Source organism: Bubalus bubalis, chromosome 24, assembly GCF_019923935.1.
Source record: "Bubalus bubalis isolate 160015118507 breed Murrah chromosome 24, NDDB_SH_1, whole genome shotgun sequence".
NCBI lineage: Eukaryota > Metazoa > Chordata > Mammalia > Artiodactyla > Bovidae > Bubalus > Bubalus bubalis.
The window spans coordinates 40,457,109-40,482,445 of NC_059180.1; the positions used below are offsets into that span (position 1 = coordinate 40,457,109).

Consider the following 25,337-nt stretch of genomic DNA (forward strand, 5'->3'; position numbering starts at 1 on the left):
ACTAATCCCAGTGACCCCTCCATTACTGGGGTCCCTCATGCCTCCTCTTCCATCCAGCCTTCCCACATTCTGCACACGTGGCCTCAGAGAAAAAAAAAAAAAAAAAGAGGATCTTGAGACAGCCTCTCCCAGGGCATCTTCCCACCAGGCTTCCAAATTGCAGCTGCACCCCTTTTCCTTCCTCTGGCCCCTTGACCAAGGCCATGTCCCCTGCCTATCCACCCAGGCCCTGGTCCTGGCAACCTTCCTCCCTGAATTGTCCCTCTTTCCTTCCTGTCAGCATTTCTTTTTCTTTTCTTTCTTTGTTTAATTTTTTGTCTGCACACCATGTGACATGTGGGATCTTAGTTCCCCGACCAGGGATTGAACCTGTGTCCCCTGCAGTGGAACCACCAAGCCCGAACTCCTGGACTGCCAGGGAAGTCCCTCCCTCAGCGTTTCCACACCATCCTTCCAGACGGCACCCTTTCAGAAATCCAGCCTCACTTCTCACTAGCAGCTTGACTCGCTGTCAGCTGTCATGTTTTACTCCCAGCTCTCCAGTGAGAGTTTCACAAGGTCACTGGCCATCTCACACTGCCACACGCAGTGCATACTTTTCTCATGCATCTTGCCACGTCTGTCTACACAGTGGCTGGCAGCACTGCTCCTAGAAAGTTCCCGTGGCTGTTGCTAGCTTCTTGCCCCCATGTTCAGTCTCTTTCTCTGCCTTCCCCTCAAGGCTGGCAGCCTCCAGAGATCCTGTGTCCCTAGGGCTCCTGCCTACTCTCCAGGGCTTTCAGTACCTTCCTTGCTCCGGATCCTTCATTCCCTGTCTCCAGCTCACAGCCAGCTCACTGTTTGACATTGTCCATCAAAGGCCACACAGACCCCTCCGCTTCCCACGGCCGAGACAGTTCATGATGGACCTGCCCCCAAAGGCTTTCTCTTCTGTGGGTGGTGCCCACCCATATGTGACAGCCAGACGGGATCCCGTGGACCACCACCCCCTCTCAGGAGCAGCCTCCCCATCACCCTTCTCCCGCCCCGTCCAGGCTCTCCTTCACATTACAGAGTGGTCTTCTGAATACCTAAGCCTGAGGACTTCCCTGGTGATCCAGTGGTTAAGAATCTACCATCTAATGCAGGGGCTGCTGCTACTGCTAAGTCGCTTCAGTTGTGTCCAACTCTGTGCGACCCCATAGACGGCAGCCCACCAGGCTCCACCATCCCTGGGATTCTCCAGGCAAGAGTACTGGAGTGGGTTGCCATTGCCTTCTCCAATACATGAAAGTGAAAAGTGAAAAGTGAAAGTGAAGTCGCTCAGTCGTGTCCAACTCTTCACGACCCCATGGACTGCAGCCTACCAGGCTCCTCCATCCATGGGATTTTCCAGGCAAGAGTACTGGAGTGGGGTGCCATTGCCTTCTCCCTAATGCAGGGGATGTGGGTTCAATCCCTGGTCGGGGAGCCAAGATCCCACATGCCGCAGGGCAACTAAGCCCACGCATTGCAGGTACTAAGCTTACAGCTGGTGAGCTTACACGCCACAACTAAGACCTGATGCAACCAAACATAAATAAATATTTTTTAATTAAAAAAAATCCTAAGCCTGAACCTTGTAAGAATCCTGCAAGTGTCATCCATCACCCTTCAGACTCCTGGGGCCAGCCCCTGGCATCCCTGCAGCTTTCTCCTCTCCACTGCACAAGCCACGAGTGAACGGCAGTCTCAGAATTCACTGCACCCTCTCTTTGAACCCTTGCCCACACCTAGGATGTGTCATCTCTGCCTCTTTACCTGCTGAACTCCTGATTTTTTTTAGCACCTTTCATAGCTTTGAGAGCTTATTCTGTATGAAGGGGCTATACCGAATGTTTTGTTTGAATTGAGGTGAAATTCACATTACATGAACGTTGCCATTTTTAAGTGAACAATTCAGTGGCACTTAATGTTGTGCAACCACCACTTCTGTCTAGTTTCAGAACATTCCCATCATTCTAAAAGAACCCCACCTCCCCCACCACCTGTTAGGCACTCACTCCGCATCCCCCACCCCACCTCCCCTCAGCCCCTGGCAGCCAGTGATCCGCTTCCTAACTCCATGGATTTACCTCTTCTGGACAGTTCATAGAAATGAAGTCATACAATATGTGGCCTTTTGTGTTTGGTTTCTTTCACTGGGCATAACATTTTCTAGGTTCATCCAGATTGTAGCCTGTATCAACAAAAATGAAAGTCACTCAGTTATGACCGACTCTTTGCAACCCCATGGACTATACAGTCCATGGCATTCTCCAGGCCAGAATACTGGAATGGGTAGCCTTTCCCTTCTCCAGGGGATCTTCCCAACCCAGGGATTGAACCTATGTCTCTTGCATTGTAGGTGGTTCTTTACCAGCTGAGTCACAAGGGAAGCCTGTATTAGTACTTCATTCCTTTTTACGGCTGAACAATATTTCATTGTATGGATGGACCATATTTCATTTATCCATTTTTCCATTCATTGATGGACACTTGATGAGATGGTTTCCACATTTTAGCTAGTACAAATAATACTTGCAATGAACTTTTCTGCATAAGTACTTCTGAGTACCCATTTTGATTTTTCTTGAGTATATAGTAGCAGTGGGGCTGCTGCGTCTTGTAATTCCACGTTTCAGTTTTTGAGGAACCGCCAAACTGTGCTGAGCCTTTTACCCACATTCTGCATTGGGTCTTCACAATAACCCTGCCAAGGAGGAACCACCCCCATTTTGTAGGTGAGAAAACTGAGGCTTGGGGCTTCCCTGGTAGCTCAGTGGTAATCCGCCTGCCAACGCAGGAGACATGAGTTCGATCCCAATCCCACAAGCCACGGAGCAACAAAACTACTGAGCCCACATACCCTAGAGCCCATGCTCTTCAACAAAAGAAGCCACCGCAATGAGAAGCCCGGCACTGTAACTAGAGAGTAGCCCCCGCTTGCTGCAACTAGAGAAAGCCTGCACAGCGATGAAGACCCAACACACCCCAAAATAAACAAAATTAAATTAAGAACCCCCCGAGGCTCAGAAATGTGGAGTCACACACCCCAGGGCACGTGGTTAGAACGCGGCAGAACCCGCCCCACTGGGCTCAGCTATGCCCTGACCTTGTCCCTTCTGTCTGGGCGACTGCATGCGGGCACCCCCGCCCCACAAACATGCTCATCTTCCTCTTGAAGTACAGGTGCTCCCCAGGACAGCTCCGGGGAGTGGCAGATGGATATGTGGGCTTGGAAATACCTGAAGGATGTCCAGAGCAGCATAAAGCCTGAGAGCCTGAGTGTGGGAGAGAGACAGGGCCAGGAGAGGGCTGGGGGACACAGCCAGGTGTCTGTGGGCCTGTGGCTGGGGTGTGGGCCTGAGCAGTCCGAATTTTTGTGAGGACTCAGTGGGGGACTCAGGTGACTCTAGGGGTAAAGAAGCCCCTTGCCAATGCAGGAGACATAAGAGATGTGGATTCAATCCCTGGGTCAGGAAGATCCCCTGGAGGAGGACATGGCAACCCACTCCAGTCTTCTTGCCTGGAGAATCCCATGGGCTGCAGTCCACGGGGTCGCACAGAGTTGGACACAACTGAAGTGACTTGGCATTGGGGGGAGGGCTGCATATGTCCCATGCCTAGGTGGTAACTGAGAGACCAGACCAGGCTCCCTGTCCAGCCTGAGTAGCTCCAGCATCCCTGCTGGGCAGAAAAGGGAGACTCGACCCATGGTTGCGGATCCCTTCCATGTACTAAGCATCAGCTGATCACTGTACAGAGGCGGCATCTTTGAGAATGATAGAAACCGTGGCAGCTCTCAGACTTCATGCTCCCAGCAGTCCACCAGGAGGGGACGTTCATCATCACCATTTTTTACATAAGGGGCTGGACCCCAGGGCCCTGGGGGGCTGGGGGGCACCAGGGAGCCCCTGGAAGGGCACACAGCTGGTGGGCAGGAGCAGGGCTTGCGCTGCAGCCAGGGGAGGGGAGAGGTTGCTGTGCAGCTGGGCAGGGGGCCAGCCCAGGCTGCAGTGAGGCAGCCGCTCTACTCCAGGCTGAGCCTCAGCAATTCTGCTGGTTCAGCGGCCCCTCCTCCTGGGATCGTCCTCTCAGGCCCGACTTCCTGGAGGGCTGCCCAGGTCCCACGCCTCTGCATCCTCATATCCCTGGCCAAAGCGGATGGCCCGCTCTGTCGCCCCCATCCCTGGGATGGGGGGACCCCAGGAAGGTTCACATCTCTGTTTCCAGGTGGATCCGCCCATCAGCCGTGGACTGTGGGCAGAACTGCTGGCCCATTTTACAGATGGGCCAGCTGAGCGGAGGGAGCTTGTCCCAGGTTCTCTGGGCTGGTTGGTAGCGGATCTAGAATGCCTGATTCCTCCTAGGGAATTAGCCTCACCTACCAGGACGAGTCGAGCAGAATCCGTCAGCTCTCTTCCCAGCTCTGTCCTGAAAGGATGATGGGCCACACAGCAAGGTGCCCACCCCCAGGTCTATCAGCTACCTGTTAGCTGTCTAGAGTGAAGGTGGGCAGAGAATGGAGGTGAGGTGGCTAGAGGCAGGGCCAGTTCATTTTCCAGAGCTATGTTATCATTCTAAACTAGGACTTGGCCTTTCAGGTATGATGAAGGTGTATTTGTCAAGGTAGGATGATAGAACATATTCTATTTAATATTAGCACAACTTATAATGTTTAAATTCTTAGACATTTGGTGTGTGGGCCTCTGTTCGTACTCCTGCCCCAGGCCCTGAAAATCTTAGGCTCAGGCCAGAGTGATTTGCTTTCTTGTTGTTCAGTCGCTCAGTCTGAACAGACTCTGCAACCCCACGAACTGCAGTACGCCAGGTTTCCCTACGCTTCACCATCTCCCGGAGTTTGCTCAAACTCAACTCACATTCATAGAGTTGATGTGCCATCTAACCATCTCATCCTTTGTCACTCTCTTCTGTCTTCAATCTTTCCCAGCATCAGCATCTTTTCCAATGAGTCGGCTCTTCGCATCAGGTGGCCAACGTGTTGAAGCTTCAGCTTCAGCATCAGTCCCTCCAGTGAATATTTGGGGTTGATTTCCTTTAGGATTGACTGGTTTGATCTCCTTGCTGTCCAAGGAACTCTCAAGAGCCTTCTCCGACACCACAGTTCATGGTTTGTCTCAGCCAGCCAAAACATAAAAATAATGGTAAGGGCGCTAACTAACTTTTTTGGGGTTTTTTTGGTAATGTTTCCTGTGTGCTAGGCACACTGTTAAGCTCTGCAGATGAATAAAATGCAATTGCTACCTAGATGGGGAATATCACAATACCCACAGAAGCGATTTGCTGAGCACTTACTAAGTTCTACGGCAAAGTGCTTTATAGGTAGCATCCCAGTTAATCCTCAAATAATCTACAGGGAGGTATCACTCCCTATTTTACGGAGCGGGAATCAAGACGCAGAAAGACAAAGTGACTGGAAAAGCAAATCTGGTAAGAGGGAGAACTGGGACAAATGCAGAGGGGGCTGTGGGTTCAGATCTCAGACTCATGAACTGGAGACTCTGGGACCTCAAGTGAGTCACTTGGCTTTTCTGAGCCTCACTTAAATCTTTATCTGTGAAAAGGGTACAGTAAGTCCAGGTTCACCTATGAAGTGACTAGCTCAGTGCCTGACGCAGCAGGTGCCCAGAAATTGGTAACCATAAAGGGTGGGGGGAAAGGCCCTTGTGTGTAGGGACCCCCGTGGACGTAAGACATCGGCCTGCTCCCTAACTTCATGGGAGACCCTACGGAGTGGACTGACCAGCTGCCCAGATGAGGGAATCCCAGTGCCTGCTGCTCACCCTCCTCCACCCTCTGGCCGCCTTCTTCCTGGACCAGCTTGATCTATCTGGGTGGGAGAGGGGCATCCCGCCATCATGTGTGTGAACCTTCCCAAAGCTGCGTGGAGCGGGGTCATCTGCCCATCCTTGCAAATGAGGAAAGAGTCTGAGCCACTCTGTCTTTAGAATGCTGCAGCCATGACAAGGTGAGGGTCCGAGGAGGCCGAGGTCAGAAGGATGAGACCTGTGTGTAGGGGGAGTGGGGGGCTCTCAGAAGCTGTGGCCGGAGGCTGGGGGGTAAGCAGGCTTGTGTGGGGGTTCAGGTTGCTGCTGGGCAGAGCTGTGACCCCACTGGTGCTGGGGGTGGGGGTACTGAAGCCCCCCCACACACATACCGGCTTGTGGATCTGAAGAGTTACATCCCGCTCGGTGCCGGGGATGAGGGAACCCAGTCCCTCTTAGTGGTAGGGGTAGGGGGCTGAACCCCAGCTGGTGATGGGCAGGTGCACTGAGGTCGGGGTTCAGATTGAGGCGGGGGTGGGGGTCGTGGAGCATTGTTTGTGGAGACAGCTGGAGATAGCAGGGCGCGAAGGTGCAGTTGCTGGGCGGGGGGTGTGCGGGTTCCCTGACACCGAATTCATTACTGGGAGATTCCTCTTCACAGTCCCTCGACACCTCCCACGGGAGCCACGGGCCAGAAATGTCTGACAGCCTCTGGCGGCCCGGCTCCCGCGCCCGGTGCCCGGGTCTCTCGGTGCCCGGGTCCCCACCCGCCCACTGCCGGAGTCCCTCCCCCCGTGGGTCCCGCAGCCTCTGGAAGGCTCTCGGGCTCTGCCTGGCGTCGCCGCCGAGTCGGGGCTCAGCGTCCAGTCCCCCGGCCATCGCCCGGGCCGCGGGGTGTCCGCAGAGGCCAGGCCCGAGCCGCGCGGCCGGCACGTGGGGAGGGGGTGTCTCGGGAGGACGGAGCCAGAGGTAGGGGCGGAGCCAAGGAGCCGGGCGCGCGGCCGGCGCGGGCGCACCGAGGTCAGCGGCCGCAGGAGGGGGACCCAGGCGTCCGGGAGGCGGCGCCAGGTGCCGCGCCCCCGCCTCGCGCCCGCCGCCGCCGGCCCCCGCCCCCGGGCCGCCCCCCGCCCGTGACGCGCTCCCCGCCCCCTCCGTGCCGGGAGCCCGATCCCTAGCCGGAGCCCGAGGACGGCGAGGGGAACGGACGGCGGAGGAGGCGGCGGGGGAGGGCGGAGGAGGCGGCCGGTGCCGCGGGGCCGCCGCCGCCGCCTCGGAGCCGCGCCGAGCGCACGGAGCGCAGCCGCGTCGCTGCGGCCCCGGCCGCGCCATGGGGAAGGAGCAGGAGCTGGTGCAGGCAGTGAAGGCGGAGGACGTGGGGACCGCGCAGAGGCTGCTGCAGAGGCCGCGGCCCGGGAAGGCCAGTGAGTCCGGGGGGCGCGGGGGCGCTGGGGGCGGGCGGGAGCGGCGGCGCGCCCCGGGGCCGTCTCCAGCGCCGAGCCCCCCACCCCGCCCGGCGCCGGCCGCGGAGGGGGATGCTCTCGAGTCCCGGGGGGCGGGGCGGGGCCAGCAGCGCCCGGACCCTCGGTCCGCGCCCCCTGCGGCCAGCGCTGAAGGAGGGGCGGCCTCGAGCACCCGGCCGTCACCCCGAGCCCCGCAGCGGGCACCTGGCGGCATCCGCCTCCCTGGCCGCAGGCGTTCGCAAACGTCTCTCACGCCTGCGATCCCCTCCCTTCCCGGGCTGCGGGCTGACAGCTGGAGGTCTCTGCTGGGCCTTTAAAGGGCGAGGCTGCTCCCCCCCACCACCACCACAACGCCATGAAGAGAAGGAGGGGCGCCTTGCGGTGAGGGGCGACTACAGGGCCGACAGTCTCTGTCAGACCCCTCCCCGCCCCGTGTTTAATAACAGGCTTGACAGGGAGTGGGGGAAGGACCACGCTGGGGGTGTGGCTGCCCAGGCATGGCCGGCGGGGGGCCGTTTACCGGAGGGGGAGCCGAGGCCCAAGGTCGCCCAGCCCCAGGCAGGCTGAGTTGCCGGCAGGTGCCATCCTGGCCCTCTCTGGCTTCCCTGCTGGGAAAGGGGGCTGGGAGGGGAGAGGGTCTCCCACTGGCCTTCCTGAACTGGGGCTGTGGGCGCCTCGGGGGACGCTTAGGAGCTTGGAGCCCTGATCCTAGCACTCGTCCCAGCTCAGCTCAGAGCCTCCCCCGGGACGCTCAGGATGGACGGAAGGGCGTGTGCGGCTGCGCACGTATGGCCGTGTCAGTGTGTCAGGGCACCTGTGAGGGCACCGGCTGGCCTCCTGTGGGTCGCAGGTGGGGTCTGAGTGGCCCATGCCCCATGCCGTCCCCTGGGACGGTGTGTGAGCAGGGGAAGCCCCCTCCCCTCTCTCCAGGCGAGATGCTGAGAACTAAGACGGCCCCTGGGGCAGTTGGGGAGCAGCTCCTTGAGCCCCAGGAGGACCCCTCCCACCGCAGCCCCGCCTGGCCGCTCCTTGTCTACCCTGTGCGGCTAGAGAGCTGCACTTGTGTGCTTCATAGGCACAGGCCGGCCCTGCCTTCCGCACCCGGGGCCCAGGGGCGGGCTGCCACTGAGGACCGGCTTCAGGGCCTCGGGGCCCAGAAAGGCAGGGCTTTCAGGCAGAGGCCGCCTCAGCTGAGCCTCAAAAGCAGGAGCAGGGATGAGAGGTGAAAGCAAGGCAAAGACTTCCACCTAGTGGCCAGCCGACCTTGGGTGCAGACAGCTCGGGTCTCCTCATCTGTGGGATGGGACCCTCAGTGGTCCCTGCCCCACAGCCTTGTTTTAAGAACAGTGAGAGTGTGCAGGGAGCCCAGGCCTTCGTGTGTTCTTAGGAAGGGCCAGTAGTGATAGTGTTGGTCACTCAGTCGTGTCAGACTCTTTGCCAGCCCATAAACTGTAGCCCCCCAGGCTTCTCTGGAAGGCTTCTCTGGGATCCATGGGATTCTCCACGCAAGAATACTGCAATGAGTTGCCATTCCCCTCTCCAGGGGCTTCTCCCGACCCAGGGATCAAACCTGAGTCTCCCGCATTGTAGGCAGATTCTTTACTGTCTGAGCCACCATGGCCATTTCCTAGACAGCCCAGGGCGGGTGCGTGGAGGAAGTGGGGGCGTCAGGTTTGGGAACTCCTCCTGTCTTCCACTCTGGCCCCCGGGAGGATATGTGGGGCTTTTACGTCCACCTGTGTCCCCACATGGATCTCTGCATTCGCCCCTGTGTGGCTTGGTCCCCGGGTAGGAGAGACACCTGCCCTGGCCCCTGAATCTGGGCTCTCTGACTCACAGGGGCGGGCGTAATAAATCAGATGGAGAAATCCCTCCATGAATTAGCTCAGTTGTCATGGCAACACTGGCCTGCTTTGGAGTAAGATGTATTTTGATTCAGCAAAGTACAGCTGGAGTTTGGGCCATGGGGTGGGGGGCATCCGGCCGTGCTCCCTGGGGCCCCCCAACTCTAAAGGTGTTCCCACGACCCTTGTTTCCACAGTCCCTTCCCAGCACTGACACCTTCACTTCAGCCCACCCCCCACCCAGCGTCACCCCGGGCTCTGGCGGCTCCCCCATCCCGCCTGAAGGGAGCCTCCGCTCACATGCACGGGCTGCCACCCTTAGCAGTCATCCTTGGAGGGAAGAAGAGACCGCTCTGCTTGGAAGGGAAGCTGCTGGGGTGGGGGCTGGCCTTCTGGGGTGCGGGGACGCCCTGTCCTTACTCCGGGCCCCGCCTCCCCTTTCTTCAGATTTACTGGAGACTACAGGCAGGTGCTCCCGTGCTCGCTCACCTTAGCCCCGGAGAGCTGCCCTCCAGCGCCTGGCTCGGTGCTGCCTGCCCTGAGGGGGTAGGGCGGCCTCGCCCTGCTGGAGGCCGTGGGGCGCAGCCAGGCTGACATGGGAGCAGAGGAGGCCGAGGCCCCTCCCTGGAGGGCACAGATGTGGCCTGTGTGTGGCTTCTGTGGCTGGAGGAGCCCCTGGCAGAGGGGTGGAGGGAGGCTATGAGGACAGGGCGGAAGAGGGTCTGGGGTCGTCTCCCCGGAGGCATCTGCAGCTGGAGTTTGCAACTGGCCTCCCAGGTTGGGGTGGTCGCAGGAGAACAATTAGAGGTGGGGGCCACAGGAGAGCCTGAGTTCTGGGGGTCAGGGGCCAGGTGCGTGTCCTGTGACCAGCGGTGAGCCGTAGGACTCGGTGCCTCATGGGAAGGGCGAGGAGCTCCTGGGACCTTCCGCTCTGTGCCCACAGCCCCCAGGCCCAGGCAGCCCTGCTCTACACCAGCTTCACTCAGGACACCTGTCTCTGCAAGGTGCAGCCCCCAGCCCCAGGCAGGCTGCCGCTGTGGGGGCTTCCTGGATGCCCAGTGTCCCCATGAGGGTGCTCCAAGGCCTCAAGCCCGCCTACATCCAGTTCCAGCACTTTGAGGAGACCAGCCCAGGGAGGGGGGAGATGACCTTACAAGAAGACCCTCCTCCTGTGGGGGGTGGTCCCCTTCCGGATGCAGACGCCTCCTCCCCACTAGTGTGTGTCACTTCTGGACCTTGACCTCCAGCCCTTCTGAGACCTCAGCACCTGTGGGCGTGGCTGGGCCTCCACCTCTGCTCGGAGCTCCTGGAGCAGCTGCCTGGGTGCCCGCTGCTGGAGGGAGAGTGAGCTGGCCCGGGGAGGCTCTGAGGAGAATCTGAGCCTGGCTACACTGGAACTAAGGGTATGGGGGCAGCAACATTAGAGTCGGGCAGAGCCTTCTGGCACGAGAAGGTGCTGATCGCGGCCCTGAGTGCGGTGGGGGTCCCTAGTGGGCCACCAACGCCTAGGCTCTGTTCAGCTATGCAGCAGGGACTGCGGCCCACCCGGCCGCATAGTTCACAGAGCCCAGTGCAGGACGAAAAGAGGGGCTGCCTTGTCTCTAGACGGCGGCTGCAGAGTGTCCACCCAGCGCGTGGATCCTCTTGAGTGGCCGCACGGGTCTCACACTTGAAGCCAGGCCTGGCAGGTGGATGGAGTATGTGGGATGAGGGTTCAGTTCAGTCACCAGGCACTGAGTGCCTTGTGTGTGCCCGGCACTGTGTTACCTGAAAGGATACGGCAGTGAGCAAAGTAGATAAAAACCATGTCTTCTTGGAGCTTGTAATGTAGTGATGGAGGTGGACAATAAAAAAGATAAATGGGAGACAGACACAGGATGGGATGGGAGGTTACCATTTTATTTATTCATTGGAAAAGACCCTGATGCTGGGAAAGACTGAGGGCAGGAGAGGGGGGTGACAGAGGATGAGATGGTTGGATGGCATCGCCATCTCAAAAGACATGAGTTTGAGCAAACTCTAGGAGATAGCAAAGGACAGGGAAGCCTGGCGTGCTGCGGTCCGTGGGGTTGCAAAGAGTCGGACATGGCTGAGCAACTGGACACGAACAATTTTTAAAATTATTTGACCGCGCCTCATGGCTTGCAGAATCCTTAGCTCCCCAACCAAGGACTGGACCTGGGCTTGAATCCTAACCACTGGACTCCCAGAGAACTTGCAGATAATTACCATTTTAGATGGGAGTGAGGAGGCTTTGACAAGCAGGTCTTGAATAAAGGCCTGGAGGATATGAAGACGGAGTCATGGGAACAGGGAAGAATAACGCCTGCCCCTCCACATACACAGCTTGTGCAAAGGCCCTGTGGCGGCAGAGGCAGGTGTGTTGGAGTGCCGTCAAGGAGGCTCAGGTGACTGGAGCAGGGGTGAGGGGGAAGCGTGTCCAGCTTCGGCCTCTAACCCTGGTGAGACGGGAGCAGCAGGATTGGACGCGTGTCCTCGGGGGGCCCCACCGACCTCAGCGGGTGTGGAGGCGACAGGCTGCAAGTGGGGAGGCCAGTGGAGAGGATGTGGCTGTGGTCCTTCGAGAGATGCTGACCTGGTGCGGGGTGGGGATGTTGGGACCAAGAAAGGATAGGATTCCGGGCGTGCTTTAAAAGGGTTCTAAAGGCAGAGCCCACAGGATTTACCGATGAAGACATAAGGACCTAGGGCTGCCTCCAAGGTTTTGCCCTGGACCACCAACAGTGGCTCTGGTGCAAGCTGAGACAGACTTCAGCATCAGCCACGTGTCTGAGCAGAGGCAGGGGCGGGGGTGGAGACGCCGCTGGTCCTGGAGTCTCTGCTCTTGGGCTATTGGCTGGAGAAGCCCCTCCCTGGGGAGGGTGGGGAGGATCCCTGTGGAGCTGTGTCAGCAACGGCCATGTGCTGAGCCCTTGGACCTGCGAGGCCGGCCCGTTAGACCCTCCGAGCTCACGGCCCAGGCCACAGGGCTACTAAGGGGCAAAGGCCCGTCTGATTCTGCGGGCCTTGTGGGCCACCGGGGGCCTCACGCCCCACATCCAGCAGCTGAGAACCGAGGTTGGGGCGCCTGGGGCTGCCGCGGGTCACTAAGTGGCCCTCCAGCAGCCCCTCTGAGCCCCGACTCCCTCGGGCTCCCGCCCCCATCCCTGTCCTGGGCCTGGACAAAGGGGCTTCTGTCCTGCCACCCCCTCCCTCACAGAGTGATTGACCCACAAATGGGTTATGTAACCATGGCCCAGACAGGCAGGGGATTGGCCCGACTCCGGCTGGACCTGAGCCTGTGGGGAGGGCATTGGTGGGCTCCGCTCCTCTGGCCAGCGCCCAGTGGAAGCCAGGACTGTGGAGGAGACCGGGGCGTCTGAGGGAGGACTTCAGGCAGGCCGATGAGGGGGTCACTATCGCGTGGCTGCCCAGAGGCATGGGCCCACTTGTCGGCCTCCCCTTCCCGCCTGGCTGGATGGGGCGCCTCCACACTGGCCAGGCCTGGGGCTGGAGCTGGGGGAGGCTGCACCCTGGAAGTGTGGCTCTCCCCCAGAGATACCCCTGTTTCCGGGTGTGGCAGGCCGCCCCCGGGCCCATCTGGGCCCTTCTGAGAGACAGATTGGGCTGGCTCTCTCCCTCCCACCATTGGCAGGGGCTCAGCCGGCGTCCCCAGGGAGGGCTTCGTGTGCACATGTGTGCGCCTGTGTGGGCACCAGCCCCGGCCTCTCAGACAGGTCCTGGCCCAGGGAAACCTCCCAGCATCTCAGTTCAGTGAGAAACCGAGGTCCGAAAGCTGGTACCTGGTGCTGGGTGCAGGGAGCAGAGCGGAATGAATGAACGCTTCTAGACTGAAGACCTAGATAGCTTTGGCTCTGAGCCTGCCAGGGAGCTAGCCAGCTGCTCTCAGGCTGCCTAGAGGGGGCTGGGCCCCAGGTGGGCCTCCTTCACCGTGTCTCCTCCCCCCCGCAGAACTCCTGGGCTCCACCAAGAAGATCAATGTCAATTTCCAAGACCCTGATGGGTGAGTTCTCAGCTCCGGGAGGCATCAGTCTGGTGTGGGGGTCAGGGACTCCTAGGGCAGGGGGTTGTCCGGCACCTGTCCACATGTGTCCATCACCCGTCGCAGCTTTTCAGCCCTGCACCACGCGGCCCTGAATGGCAACACAGAGCTGATCACCTTGCTGCTGGAGGCCCAGGCTGCTGTGGACATCAAGGACAACAAAGGCAAGGCCTGCCAGGCAGGACATGGCAGTGAGCGAAGTGGATAAAAACCACTGTCCTCTTGGAGCTTGTAAATTAGTGATGGAGGTGGACAGTAAAGGCCAGGGATCTTGGAGCCAGGGGCACGGGGGTTAAGATCAGAGCTTAACCCTGGAGGGACCCTGGAGGCCTCCATGGTCCCTCAACTGAGGTCAGCCTAGGGTCCTGGTCTGGGTTGAGGCAGCTTCTCGTGGGGTCAGCGTCCTGGAGGTCAGGGTTGGGGTCAGGGTCAGGGTCTAGCTCCAGCTCCCAACTTCCCCCATCCACCCCCCCCAGGCATGCGGCCTCTGCACTACGCGGCCTGGCAGGGCCGGAAGGAGCCCATGAAGCTGGTGCTGAAGGCGGGCTCAGCGGTGAACATCCCGTCCGACGAGGGCCACATCCCCCTGCACTTGGCGGCCCAGCACGGTCACTATGATGTGGTAAGGACTGCCCCTGGGGGCGACAGGGCGCCTGGGGCAGCAGGAGCCTGACGGACCCCCCAGGCCTGACCGTGCCTGTGGCCCCTGCAGTCCGAAATGCTGCTGCAGCACCAGTCCAACCCCTGCATGGTGGACAACTCGGGCAAGACGCCCCTGGACCTGGCCTGCGAGTTTGGCCGCGTCGGGGTAAGTCTCCCCGGGGAGCCGAGTGCGACTCCATCTGCTCCGTCTTCTTCTCCTGGGGGCCCCCACCCCGTTTCTTGGGCCCCCTACTCTTCACCCCTCCCTCCAGGTGGTCCAGCTGCTTCTGAGCAGCAACATGTGTACGGCCTTGCTGGAGCCCCGGCCAGGGGACACCACCGACCCCAACGGCACCAGCCCCCTGCACCTGGCAGCCAAGAACGGCCACATCGACATCATCAGGTATGGCCGGGGTGGGGGCGGGGTGAGGGGCTCCCTGCCTCGGGGTGCCTGCTCCTGGCTTGGCAGTAAGACCAGAGCGGCCGGGGAGCCATGGGGATGTGGTCAGGCCTCTGGTACAAGGGATGCCTCCAGCCGCCCCCGTAGAGGATGCCCCAGTGGGGGCTAGGGAGTGGGCTTCTACAGCCCCCCAGCCTGTGCCACCTGCCAGGTGGCCCTGTGGTGACTCTCGGTGTCTCTGAGCCTCTGTTTCCCCATGTTCAAAGTGCGCATCGCAGCGCTGCTTGTCCTGAGATGAGACGAGACCAGAATGTGAAGGATTTGCACTGGGAGGGGGACTCCTGCAAATTCCTGGTCACTGGCGGAGGCCATCCTGTTGGGGAGGTGGGGTCGGGTTGGCTCATTCTGGGCCCCCAGGAGTCAGAGGCCGACTCGGGGTGCCAGGCCAGTGGACTCGCATGCAAGGCCCTGCCTGCTCCCCCTGCCACCCTGCCAGACTGCTGCTCCAAGCCGGCATCGACATTAACCGCCAGACCAAGTCCGGCACCGCCCTGCACGAGGCCGCGCTCTGTGGGAAGACGGAGGTGGTTCGGCTGCTGCTGGATGTGAGTCAGGGCCAGGGTGCGGGGCGCGGGGGTCAGGCGAGGGCGGAGGGGGCTCCTGACAGGCCTCGCTCTCTGGCACACACAGAATGGGATCAACGCCCACGTGAGGAACACCTACAGCCAGACCGCCCTGGACATTGTGCATCAGTTCACCACCTCCCAGGCCAGCAAGGAGATCAAGCAGCTGCTGCGAGGTGGGCTTGGGCGGGGCCGGGGGGCTGGGGCGGGGCCGGGGCTGGGCCGGCTCACAGGACCGGGGGGTCTGCCACCTCCTGTGTCCCCAGAGGCCTCGGCGGCCCTGCAGGTCCGGGCGACCAAGGATTACTGCAACAACTATGACCTGACCAGCCTCAACGTGAAAGCTGGGGACATCATCACAGTAAGGACGGTCCGGGGCTGCTGGAGCAGGGCTGAGAGGGGCCTGGGATGCTGCCCCCAACGCCTGGCAAGAATTGGGGGGCCCAGGCCACCCATCCACTTGACCCAGAGGGGAGTCCCCCCAAGCGTGCTCCCCTCACCTTATCCACTTGACCCAGAGAGGAGTCCCCCCGAGCGTGCTCCCCTCACCTTATCCATTGACCCAGAGGGGAGTCCCCCCGGAGCGTGCTCCCCTCACCTTATCCACTTGACTCAGACAGGAGTCCCTCAGAGTGTGCTCCCCTTACCTTATCCATTGACCCAGAGGGGAGTCCCCCCAAGCGTGCTCCTCTCACCTTATCCATTGACCCGGAGGGGAGTCCCCCCCGAGTGTGCTCCCCTCACCTTATCCATTGACCCAGAGGAGAGTCCCCCCGAGCGTGCTCCCCTCACCTTATCCATTGACCCAGAGGGGAGTCCCCCCGAGCGTGCTCCTCTCACCTTATCCATTGACCCAGAGGGGAGTCCCCCCAGGCATGCTCCCCTCAACTTATCCGGCCAGGTCCTTGAGCAGCACCCAGATGGCCGCTGGAAGGGCTGTATCCATGACAACAGGACAGGCAATGACCGTGTGGGCTACTTCCCATCTTCCCTGGGCGAGGCCATCGTCAAGCGAGCAGGCAAGTCCAGCCCAGGCCAGGGGCTCATGGCCAGACGGGACCGTGTGCACGGTGTGCTGCGGGGTGGGCTGGGGCCGTGAGCTCCCGCCATCACTGGGTGTGAGGTCCGGGGTTTGTCCTGCCAGCGGTCTTATCCAGGTCCCCAGACCCGGTCCTCCATTGATTCAGCAGACACTGCACGCCAGGCTCAAGGAATAGACGGTCACCCAAATGGCCTCGTTCCTGCTCTCAAGGAGCTTGCCCTGGGCGGAAGGGAGCACAGGACAGTGAAGTCAGCATGGAGGGAAACGTGCCGACCAGTGACCCAGACATTGCAGATGGAGACACGCTTCAGACAGTGGACGGACAAGGCCCTGAGGAGTGGGAGGGGGCAGGCTGCAGGCGGTGACTTCGGGGTAGTGGGAACCACACATGCAGAGACGCTCAGGCAGGGCAGAGTGTGACCTGTGCGAGGGTCCAGAGCCCAGGGAGGCTGACTTGGTGACAGAGCGAGGGGCGTAGGAGGAGGCCACAGGGCTGCGGAATGGCTTCAGATGGGGTACACGTGTGACGGGCTTACCCTGTGCAGAGGACGTGGAGGTTGACAGGCCAGTGAGAGGGCAGAGGGGGGCCAGCTAGGAGGTGTGGTCGGTCAGTCCACCCAAGGTCATCGAGTGCCCTGGCCCCAGGCTCCTGGGGACCTCTTTCCCCTGCTCCCTTATCAGAGGGGTTTGTACCCTCCTGCGAGCCCCCACCCCCACATACTGGACCACTGGCAGAATAGCCTGGTCTGCACCCCACTCTGCCCTGGTCTCCTGCTTGCCAGTGTCCAGGGTTAGGAGGGGTCTTCTGAGGGTCTCTCAGCTTCTTGGAGACAGCCAGGGAGGAGGAGCTGGCGCTGAGCCACCCAGCCTGTGTGCACACATGCGTGTGTCTCTGTGTGTGCATGTGCACGTGTGTGTACGCATGCATGTGTCTGTGTGCGCGTGTGCATCTCTGTGCATGCATGTCTCTGTGTGTGCGTGCATGCGTGTCTGTGTGTGTGTGTGCACATGAATGTATGTACGCGTGCGTGTGTGCATGTGTGTGTGCGTGTCTGGCCTCTGCTCTACACAGGCCCTGGAGCCAGTCCAGGGCTCAGGGCAGCTGTGCTTGGCCTGCAGGTCCCCGAGCAGGTGCTGAACCAAGTCCACCCCAGGGAGGCAGCTCCGCGGGGCCCGCTGCACCCCCCGAAGAGATCTGGGTGCTGAGGAAGCCTTTTGCAGGTGGGTAGGGGGCCTCGGGGGGAGGCAGTGGGGCAGGGCAGGGCAGGCAGCGGCTGATCTTGTTCTGTCCTGTGGGCAGGTGGGGACCGCAGCGGCAGCTTGAGCAGCGTGGCTGGGGGCCGGAGCGGCGGGGGCCACACCCTGCACGCTGGCTCTGAAGGGGTCAAGGTAGGTGGGGTGGCGGCAGGGCCAGGGTGCCTGGGTCTGGAGCAGCACTGGCCAGCCAGCCTGTCTGGGTTCCAGCTCCTGGCAACAGTGCTCTCCCAGAAGCCGGTGTCCGACTCCAGCCCCGGGGACAGCCCGGTCAAGCCTCCGGAGGGCCCTGCAGGTAAGGGCAAGGACACGGCGCTGCTGGCTGGGTGCGGAGGTAGCCCCCAGGCAGCCCTCGCCCCTCCTCACCCTCTCGTCCCTAGGTGCGACCCGGGCCCAGCCTCCAGCGGCCCACACAGGGCCGGGCTATGGGGAGCAGCCACCCAAGAAGCTGGAGGCGGCGTCCGAGGGCAAGGTACAGGGCCAGGGTGGCTGCAGGGGCGGGGGCCGGGGAAGCCCGCCTGGCTGGGCCACAGCACAGCCAGCGCCCTCGATGGGCCAGGCCCGTCCTTCTGTTGGTCTGTCAGTCTGTGTGCGTAGCTGTTGTCTCTTGTGCAGGCTGTGCGTGTAAGCCAGTGTGTGTAAAAGTGTGACACAGCGTGAGGCGAGTAGGGGGTGTGTTTGTGTGTGGCTAGTGTGACTGCGGTCTGGGCATGGGTGCATCTGTGTGTGCATGTGGAGGGCGTGGGTGTGAGATGAGTGGAAGCGTGTGTGGGGGTGAGACGGGTCCATGTGCGTGCACCTGCGTGCTAGGGCAGGCGTGAACTGCTTGCTGGCTGAGTCCTCCTGCGTCCCCCCGGGCAGAGCCCACCTCCTGCGTGGGGGAGCAGCAGTCAGTGGCCCCTCCTGAGGCCCCGTTCCCAGAGCCCCTGTCACGGGCCACAAGGCTGGGTGGCCCTGGTCCAGGAAAGGGGGGCGGTCGGGGAGGCCTGTGATATGGACAGCGGCGGGACCCTCCTGGTGGAGATCACAGCAGGCAGCCGACACATGAGACGACGCGGAGACAGCGGAGCCCCGGACTCAGAGGGAGGAGCACCCGGCCAGGCTGACGGGGGCCTGGCGGCTGCAGACGGCCCAGTGGACGGCAGCTCGCGCCGCGTGGTCTTCGGCTGAGCAGAGAAGGAGGCGCTGCGGTGGCTGGGTGCACGCCTGGCCGGGGGGCGGGTGGGCGAGCCTGCAGCGGGTGCCTTGTGTCTTCCAGGGCGCCGAGGCTGTCAGCCAGTGGCTTGCCACGTTCCAGCTGCAGCTGTACGCCCCCAACTTCATCAGCGCCGGGTATGACCTGCCCACCATCAGCCGCATGACCCCCGAGGTGAGGTGCCCAGAAAGCTGCCCACCATCTGGCCCGGAGATGGGTCCCCAGTTTCTGGCTAACAGGCATCTCCTCCACCTAGGACCTCACTGCCATCGGGGTCACCAAGCCCGGCCACCGGAAGAAAATCACTGCGGAGATCAGTGGTCTGAGCCTCCCGGACTGGCTGCCCGAGCACAAACCTGTAAGGCCCCCTGCACCCTGGTGGCCAAGCCCAGGAGGGGCAGACCGACAGACGGACAGATAGCCACGGCCCTCCCCTGCCTTCTGGGGAGCCCAGTGAGAGGACAGCGGAGGGTGTCCTCTGTTCGTCTGTCAGGGGCCCCTGGGCCAGCCTCCCAGGGCAGGGGCCAGGGTGACCTCCTCTGAGGGCTGTTCGGGCAAGGGGAGCCTGGAGCCCAGAGCATCCCTGTCTCTACTACACACTTGCCACTCAGGGCACCACCCAGCGCCCTGCAGTGTTGCCCGATGCACGCCCACCAGACACCGCAGGGGGCTGCCACACACCCAGGCACATACCCAGGCCACGGGGAGGGTGTGTGTGAGCACAGGCCTCAGCACGCAGACCGCACGTGTGCACTGAACACATGCCCAGTGCCCACCGATGGCCACACTGGCCTCGGCCTGCACTGTCATGCACGGGTGCCCTGCGGAGGCACAGGCTCCGGGATGGGAGAGGGGGACCTGGGGCCTGTCCCATCTGTACCGCCTCTCTGGGCCTCAGGCTCCCACCATCCAGGAGGGAGATGCTGCGGCCACCGAGGGCCCCCGGGGTGGGACAGGCAGATGCACACGCCTCACCCACACTGCCTGCCTCGCCCCACTCAGTCCATGGCTCAGGGGTCCTCCCAGCCAGCTCGCCTGGGTCCCAGGGGCTTCACTCTGCTTGCTCACCCAGGCGGTGACCGAGTGTGCTGTGTTGGTGTGTGAGTGATGTCCAGCTGGGCGTGTGGACAGGTGGATCCCGGTCAGGAGGCCACTGGCTGGTTCTGGGTGAACTCCATCATGGATACTTGCACACACGTGTGACAAGGCTGTGTGATGTGTGGCTGAGGATGGTGGGGAAATGGTGAGAGGGTGTGAGTGTGACTCAGGGGTGTCAGTGCCATGGATGACTGGGGTGCAGGCTATGCGTATACCTGTTGCTGGTCGGTGGTGCTGTGTGTCTGCGTCCGTGACGCGTGAGGTGTGTCCTCGTGGGTGCCATCCCCAGGGCTGCCTGGCCTGCTTGGCAGATGAGGAAGCACCTTCCTCCCCCTCCCCCCGAGGGCATCCCGCGGAGAGGGTCACGCCTCTGTGTGTGTCTGCCTGTGTCCACCCGTGTGTGTGCGCTGGCCTTGGCTGTGCTGTCAAGGCTGTGCTGACCCTTCCGGCCTGTCCATTTGTCCTTCCGTCTCTCTGTGCCGGGCTGGCCCGGTGCCCACCCTTCCACCAGCTCCGAGCAGCAGGCAGGGTGTGGGCAGCCAGCTTGGGCTGCCCTCTGTGTCCCCCGCCCCGTAGGCGAACCTGGCCGTGTGGCTGTCCATGATCGGCCTGGCGCAGTACTACAAGGTGCTGGTGGACAACGGCTACGAGAACATTGACTTCATCACGGACATCACTTGGGAGGACCTGCAGGAGATCGGCATCACCAAGCTGGGTGAGGCCCCGCCCCGCCCCGCCCCGCCCTCCTTGTGCTCTCGGGCCTGACCTGCGTCCTGCCCCAACTCAGGCCACCAGAAGAAGCTGATGCTGGCTGTGCGGAAACTGGCGGAGCTGCAGAAGGCAGAGTACGCCAAGTACGAGGGGGGACCCCTGCGCCGGAAGGCACCGCAGTCGCTGGAGGTGATGGCCATCGAGTCGCCACCCCCACCCGAGCCTGCCCCGGCTGACTGCCAGTCTCCGAAGATGACCACCTTCCAGGACAGCGAGCTCAGCGGGGAGCTGCAGGCGGCCTTGACCGGCCCGACCGAAGGGGCTGCTGCTGCCACCGCCCCGGCTGAAAAGCCCGCCAACCACTTGCCACCCGCCCCGAGGGCCTCGGGGCGGCAGGAGCCCAGCCTGGGGGGGAGGGCGCGGCACATGAGCAGCTCCCAGGAGCTGCTGGGCGACGGGCCCCTGGGACCCAGCAGCCCCATGTCACGGAGCCAGGAGTACCTGCTCGATGAGGGGCCGGCCCCTGGCACCCCTCCCAAGGAAGCCCGGCCCAGCCGCCACGGCCACAGTGTCAAGCGGGCCAGTGTGCCCCCGGTGCCCGGCAAGCCTCGGCAGGTCCTGCCGCCAGGGGCCAGCCACTTCACGCCCCCCCAGACACCCACGAAACCCCGGCCAAGCTCCCCGCAGGCCCTGGGGGGGCCTCATGGCCCAGCGCCAGCCACAGCCAAGGTGAAGCCCACCCCTCAGCTGCTGCCGCCCACGGAGCGACCCATGTCCCCCCGCTCGCTGCCTCAGTCGCCCACTCACCGCGGCTTTGCCTATGTGCTTCCCCAACCGGTGGAGAGCGAGGCTGGGCCGGCTGCCCCAGGGCCTGCACCCGCAGCCGCGCCCACGCCGGTGCCCACGCTGTGCCTGCCGCCCGAGGCCGACGCAGAGCCAGGGAGGCCCAAGAAGCGTGCCCACAGCCTGAATCGCTACGCAGCGTCGGACAGCGAGCCGGAGCGGGACGAGTTGCTGGTGCCGGCCGCCGCAGGGCCCTACGCCACGGTCCAGCGGCGCGTGGGCCGCAGCCACTCAGTGCGGGCACCTGCCGGCGCAGACAAGAACGTCAACCGCAGCCAGTCGTTTGCCGTGCGGCCGCGGAAGAAGGGGCCGCCCCCACCCCCACCCAAGCGCTCCAGCTCTGCCATGGCTAGTGCCAACCTGGCCGATGAGCCGGCGCCAGACGCAGAGACCGAGGGGGCCGGGGCTGAGGACAGCCGGCTGGGGGTCCGGGCACAGCGTCGGCGGGCCAGTGACCTGGCTGGCAGCGTGGACACAGGAAGTGCCGGCAGCGTGAAGAGCATCGCAGCCATGCTTGAGCTGTCATCCATCGGGGGTGGGGGCCGGGCAGCCCGTAGGCCCCCTGAGGGCCATCCCATGCCTCACCCTGCCAGCCCGGAGCCAGGCCGGGTGGCCACGGTGCTGGCCTCAGTGAAGCACAAGGAGGCCATTGGACCTGACGGCGAGGTGGTGAACCGGCGCCGCACACTGAGTGGGCCCGTCACGGGACTCCTGGCCACTGCTCGCCGGGGTTCCGGAGAGCCATCAGGGCCTGCAGACCATGGCCAGTTGGTGGAAGAGGGTGCCACCCGGCAGCGGCCCCGAGGTCCAGCCAAGGGCGAGGCGGGTGCAGAGGGCCCGCCCCTAGCCAGGGTGGAGGCCAGTGCCACCCTCAAGAGGCGCATCCGGGCCAAGCAGAGCCAGCAGGAGAACGTCAAGTTCATCCTAACCGAGTCTGACACGGTCAAGCGCCGGCCCAAGGTCAAGGAGCGGGAGGCGGGTCCCGAGCCTCCCCCACCACCGCTGTCCGTGTACCAGAATGGAACGGGCACTGTGCGCCGCCGGCCGGCCTCTGAGCAGGCTGGGCCCCCGGAGCTGCCCCCGCCACCCCCGCCTGCTGAGCCCCCGCCCTCTGACCTCATGCACCTGCCCCCGCTGCCCCCGCCGGACAGCGATGCCCGGAAGCTGGCCAAGCCACCTGTTTCTCCCAAGCCCGTTCTGGCTCAGCCCGTGCCCAAGATCCAGGGCTCACCCACACCTGCCTCTAAGAAGGTGCCGCTGCCAGGTCCCAGCAGCCCAGGTAGGTGCAGGAAGCCAGCTAGGGAGGGGCCCCATACCATGGTCTGCAGGGTTTTCTGCTTCTTGGATCTGATGAAGGCCAGGGGCAGTGGGGTGGGAAGGTATCTTCAGACTCCCTCATCCAGCTGCCCCCGGACCATCAGCCCAGAGCTGGGACAGTTGTGGTCTTTAGGTCCTCAGTGGAGGAGGCACAGGTGCATAAATAGCAGCACCTATGGAAGGAAGACAGGCCCAGGAAGCCGGAGGGCTCAGGGGGGACTCTGACATGGCTGTAGAGTGACCCCAGCACGGGAGGGAGGGAAGAGGCTTCCAGACAGAAAGGTCAGAGGTGCAAAGTCCCTGTGACATTCAAGCAACGGAAGGGCCAGTGGCTACAACAGGCCACACCTGGAAGGGGATGGAGGTGGAAAGAGGATGGGTCGGGGTTTGGAAGCAGTGACCCAAACAGGTGTGCGCAGGGAAGCGCCCCCCCGACAGCCTCAGGGAGACCCAGTGGGGAGGGGCACGGAGGGCTGGAGCTGAAGCCGGGCTTGCAGTGCAGAGGGCGTTATTTTCGCTCCCGGTTGCGAAGCAGGGCCCTTGGGCAGTGTTTCCGCAGGGCTTGGGTAGGGACCGGCAGCGCGCGATTTGCGCGCGCCGCGCGACCTCCCACCCCGGTGCGAATCTCCTCCTCCCCGCAGAGGTGAAGCGTGCGCACGGCACGCCGCCGCCCGTGTCTCCCAAGCCGCCGCCACCGCCCACGGCGCCAAAGCCGGCCAAGGCCGCGGCGGGGCTGCAGTCGGGCAGTGCCAGCCCGTCGCCCGCCCCCTCGCCGGCGCGCCAGCAACCCGCCGCCCTCGCCAAGCCGGCCAGCACGCCGCCCGCGCTGAGCGCCAGCCCCGCCAGCCCCGCCAGGCCGCCGTCGCCCGGTGCGCCCGCGCTGCACGTGCCCGCCAAGCCGCCGCGCGCTGCCGCCGCGGCGACAGGGCCCCCAGCTGCGCCCGACGGCGCCTCGCCGGGGGACAGCGCCCGGCAGAAGCTGGAGGAGACGAGCGCGTGCCTGGCGGCGGCGCTGCAAGCCGTAGAAGAGAAGATCCGGCAGGAGGACGCGCAAGGCTCGCGGTAGGTGCGGGACCGGGTGCGGACTGCGCGAGGCCGAGGCTGCCGCTCACCTGTAGGCTGCCCTGTGGGGGAGGGATCGAGTCGCGCAGGAGAGGCGTGGCCTTTGGACTAGCCCCGCCCCATACTGCGGGGCGGGGCCCGGCATGGGCGGGGTCTCTGAGAGGGGCCCGGTCCCCCAGAGGCGGCCGCACGTGGGGCGGGGCCTGGGCTGGCAGACGTCATGGGGCAGTGGCCTTGAATTAGCCCTACCCCATGCTGCTGGGCGGGACCAGAATGGGCGGAGAGGGGGCTGGCCATGCGTGAGGCGGGCAGCCCTCGTGGGCGGGGGAGGGCCGTGGTGTCCGCGAGGGGGCGGCCTTCGGGCGGAGGGGCGGGACGCCCTGCTCCGGGCCTTCCTGCTCACGCCGCGCCCGCCCGCAGCCCCTCGGCCGCGGAGGAGAAGAGCACCGGCAGCATCCTGGACGACATTGGCAGCATGTTTGACGACCTGGCCGACCAGCTGGACGCCATGCTGGAGTGACGCGGCCGCCCACGTCGGGCCCGCACGCTGACCTTTACCTCAGGATGGGCACCTCTGGGCGCGGCGTGAGCAGGCAGGCGGGCGGGGCCGTGAGGGCGGGGCGCAGGGGGCCGGGCGCGAGGCTCCTGCACAAGCACAACTCCTGCCGCCGGGTCCAGCCCGGACGACTGCCTGCCCGGGGGACCCAAGGGCTCTGGTCAGATGCTGCTGCCCCCTCCCCGTGCAATAACTGCTGGGCCGCCTGCCCCCACCGCCAGGCTCTGCCCGCCGTGGTGCGGGAGGGGCTGCTCCTGAACCCTCGCCTAGAGCCCGGGTTGGGCCCACCCTGGGGGGCAGTGGGCAGGGGGCAGCCATTGTAGCCCCCTCCCCAGTCTGGGGCAGAGCACAGGCCTATGCCCAGCACAGAACTGCCCGATGGGGACCTCTGCCAGCCGCTCCTGCGCAGCACAAGGGGCTGGGTTGGGCCCCCTGCCCCACAGCACCTCCCCCCCTCCCCAGAATATAAGCTATCAAAGAGTATTAATTTATTGGGAATGAGCTAAGGCAGATTTCCCCAGAGATACAAAAAGGTATAACTTTAACAAATATATATTTAAAGAAAGAAAAAATATTATTGATTCTATAGAAAACCATTTACCAACTGTAAGGACGCTGGAGTCTAGTTCAAGACAAAAGCTGTCAAGAGGCCCTGGCCATCTGTCTGTCTATCCGTTCCTCCCTCGGTCCCAGAGTGGCCAGATCCCTGGCCCAGTAGCACAAACAGGCTGGGGTCCAAGGAGGGGTCCGTGCTCCGCCAGGGCCTCCCCTCTGATCTCTCTCCTAACTTCTCTGCGTCTGAAGAACCTGAAGGATGTGCCTTGCTCGCCGCTGGGCTGTGTCCTCCGTTCGGTGGAGACAGTGGGCAGGGTTCCACCTCTCTCTGGGGTGCTGGTGTGAGAGTGCCCCTGGGTTCCAAGGGAGCTGTGTGCACAGCGTGGGTGTGTCAGCCAGGTAACAGCAGTGGGTGAAGGGCGTGCATGCCAGGCTGTGTGTGGTACATGTGAGGGTATGCCCGACCCTCCCTCCCGGGGGCCCCAGCTGGCCCCATGCAGCCAGCCCGCCGCACCCCCGCTCCCAGACGCTCTGCTCGTGGGCCGAGGCCGTGTCGTGTGGCCCTTCTCGCCTTCTCTCTCCTCCCCCACTCCAAAAAGTACTGACTGGCCTCCTCTGTTGTGTTTGCTGATCCACGTGTGTTGGGCACAACTTTGACATTTCTTTAAAAAAGAGAATTAAAAACGCCGAAAACCAGCGACTGTGATTCGGGTGGGTGGAGGGGTTCTGCCTAGGTGGTATCTGGGCATGTGGGGCCCCTCCCAGCAGTCACATGCTAACACATCCCCAGGTGGGTGGGCCTGGGCATCTGCCTGGCCTCTCTGCAGTGGGCGGCCCGGACCAGGGCTAGCAGGTGGGGAGGGGGGTCCGGGCAGGGAGCTACTGT

At 62.9% G+C, this 25,337-nt stretch overlaps 1 protein-coding gene and 1 long non-coding RNA gene across 4 annotated transcripts; one reads left to right on the top strand and one right to left on the bottom strand.

Annotated features, from left to right (window-relative positions):
* The first annotated feature begins 7,016 nt into the window (after positions 1 to 7,016).
* On the top strand, positions 7,017 to 24,275 carry CASKIN1 (CASK interacting protein 1). Of its 2 annotated transcripts, XM_025274996.2 has the most exons (20): positions 7,017 to 7,207; positions 13,063 to 13,114; positions 13,220 to 13,317; positions 13,630 to 13,775; positions 13,866 to 13,961; positions 14,068 to 14,198; positions 14,692 to 14,800; positions 14,886 to 14,994; positions 15,085 to 15,179; positions 15,720 to 15,837; positions 16,980 to 17,081; positions 17,161 to 17,249; positions 17,325 to 17,409; positions 17,495 to 17,586; positions 18,373 to 18,483; positions 18,566 to 18,667; positions 19,984 to 20,122; positions 20,195 to 22,240; positions 22,920 to 23,340; positions 23,761 to 24,275. In XM_025274996.2, exons 1-20 carry the CDS (start codon positions 7,114 to 7,116, stop codon positions 23,858 to 23,860), a joined length of 4,335 nt encoding a protein of 1,444 aa, XP_025130781.1. In that variant the 5' UTR covers positions 7,017 to 7,113; the 3' UTR covers positions 23,861 to 24,275. The 2 variants fall into 2 exon arrangements, with proteins under 2 accessions (XP_025130781.1, XP_025130783.1); XM_025274998.2 differs by lacking the exons at positions 18,373 to 18,483; positions 18,566 to 18,667.
* On the bottom strand, positions 15,928 to 21,059 carry LOC123331614. 2 transcript variants are annotated; one of them, XR_006548350.1, is made up of 3 exons: positions 20,926 to 21,059; positions 19,990 to 20,094; positions 15,928 to 17,403 (listed from the first exon to the last, which is right to left on the bottom strand). It is a non-coding gene; the product is annotated as an uncharacterized LOC123331614 (long non-coding RNA). The 2 variants fall into 2 exon arrangements; XR_006548351.1 differs by lacking the exon at positions 20,926 to 21,059 and adding an exon at positions 20,174 to 20,303.
* Positions 24,276 to 25,337: the final 1,062 nt, after the last annotated feature.

Coding starts and splice junctions, on each gene's coding strand:
- CASKIN1 (XM_025274996.2), top strand. CDS start 7,114: ATGGGGAAGGAGCAGGAGCTGGTGCAGGCAGTGAAGGCGGAGGACGTG. Junction 13,776..13,865: donor AGCACGGTCACTATGATGTG/GTAAGGACTGCC, acceptor TGGCCCCTGCAG/TCCGAAATGCTGCTGCAGCA. Junction 23,341..23,760: donor GAGGACGCGCAAGGCTCGCG/GTAGGTGCGGGA, acceptor GCCCGCCCGCAG/CCCCTCGGCCGCGGAGGAGA.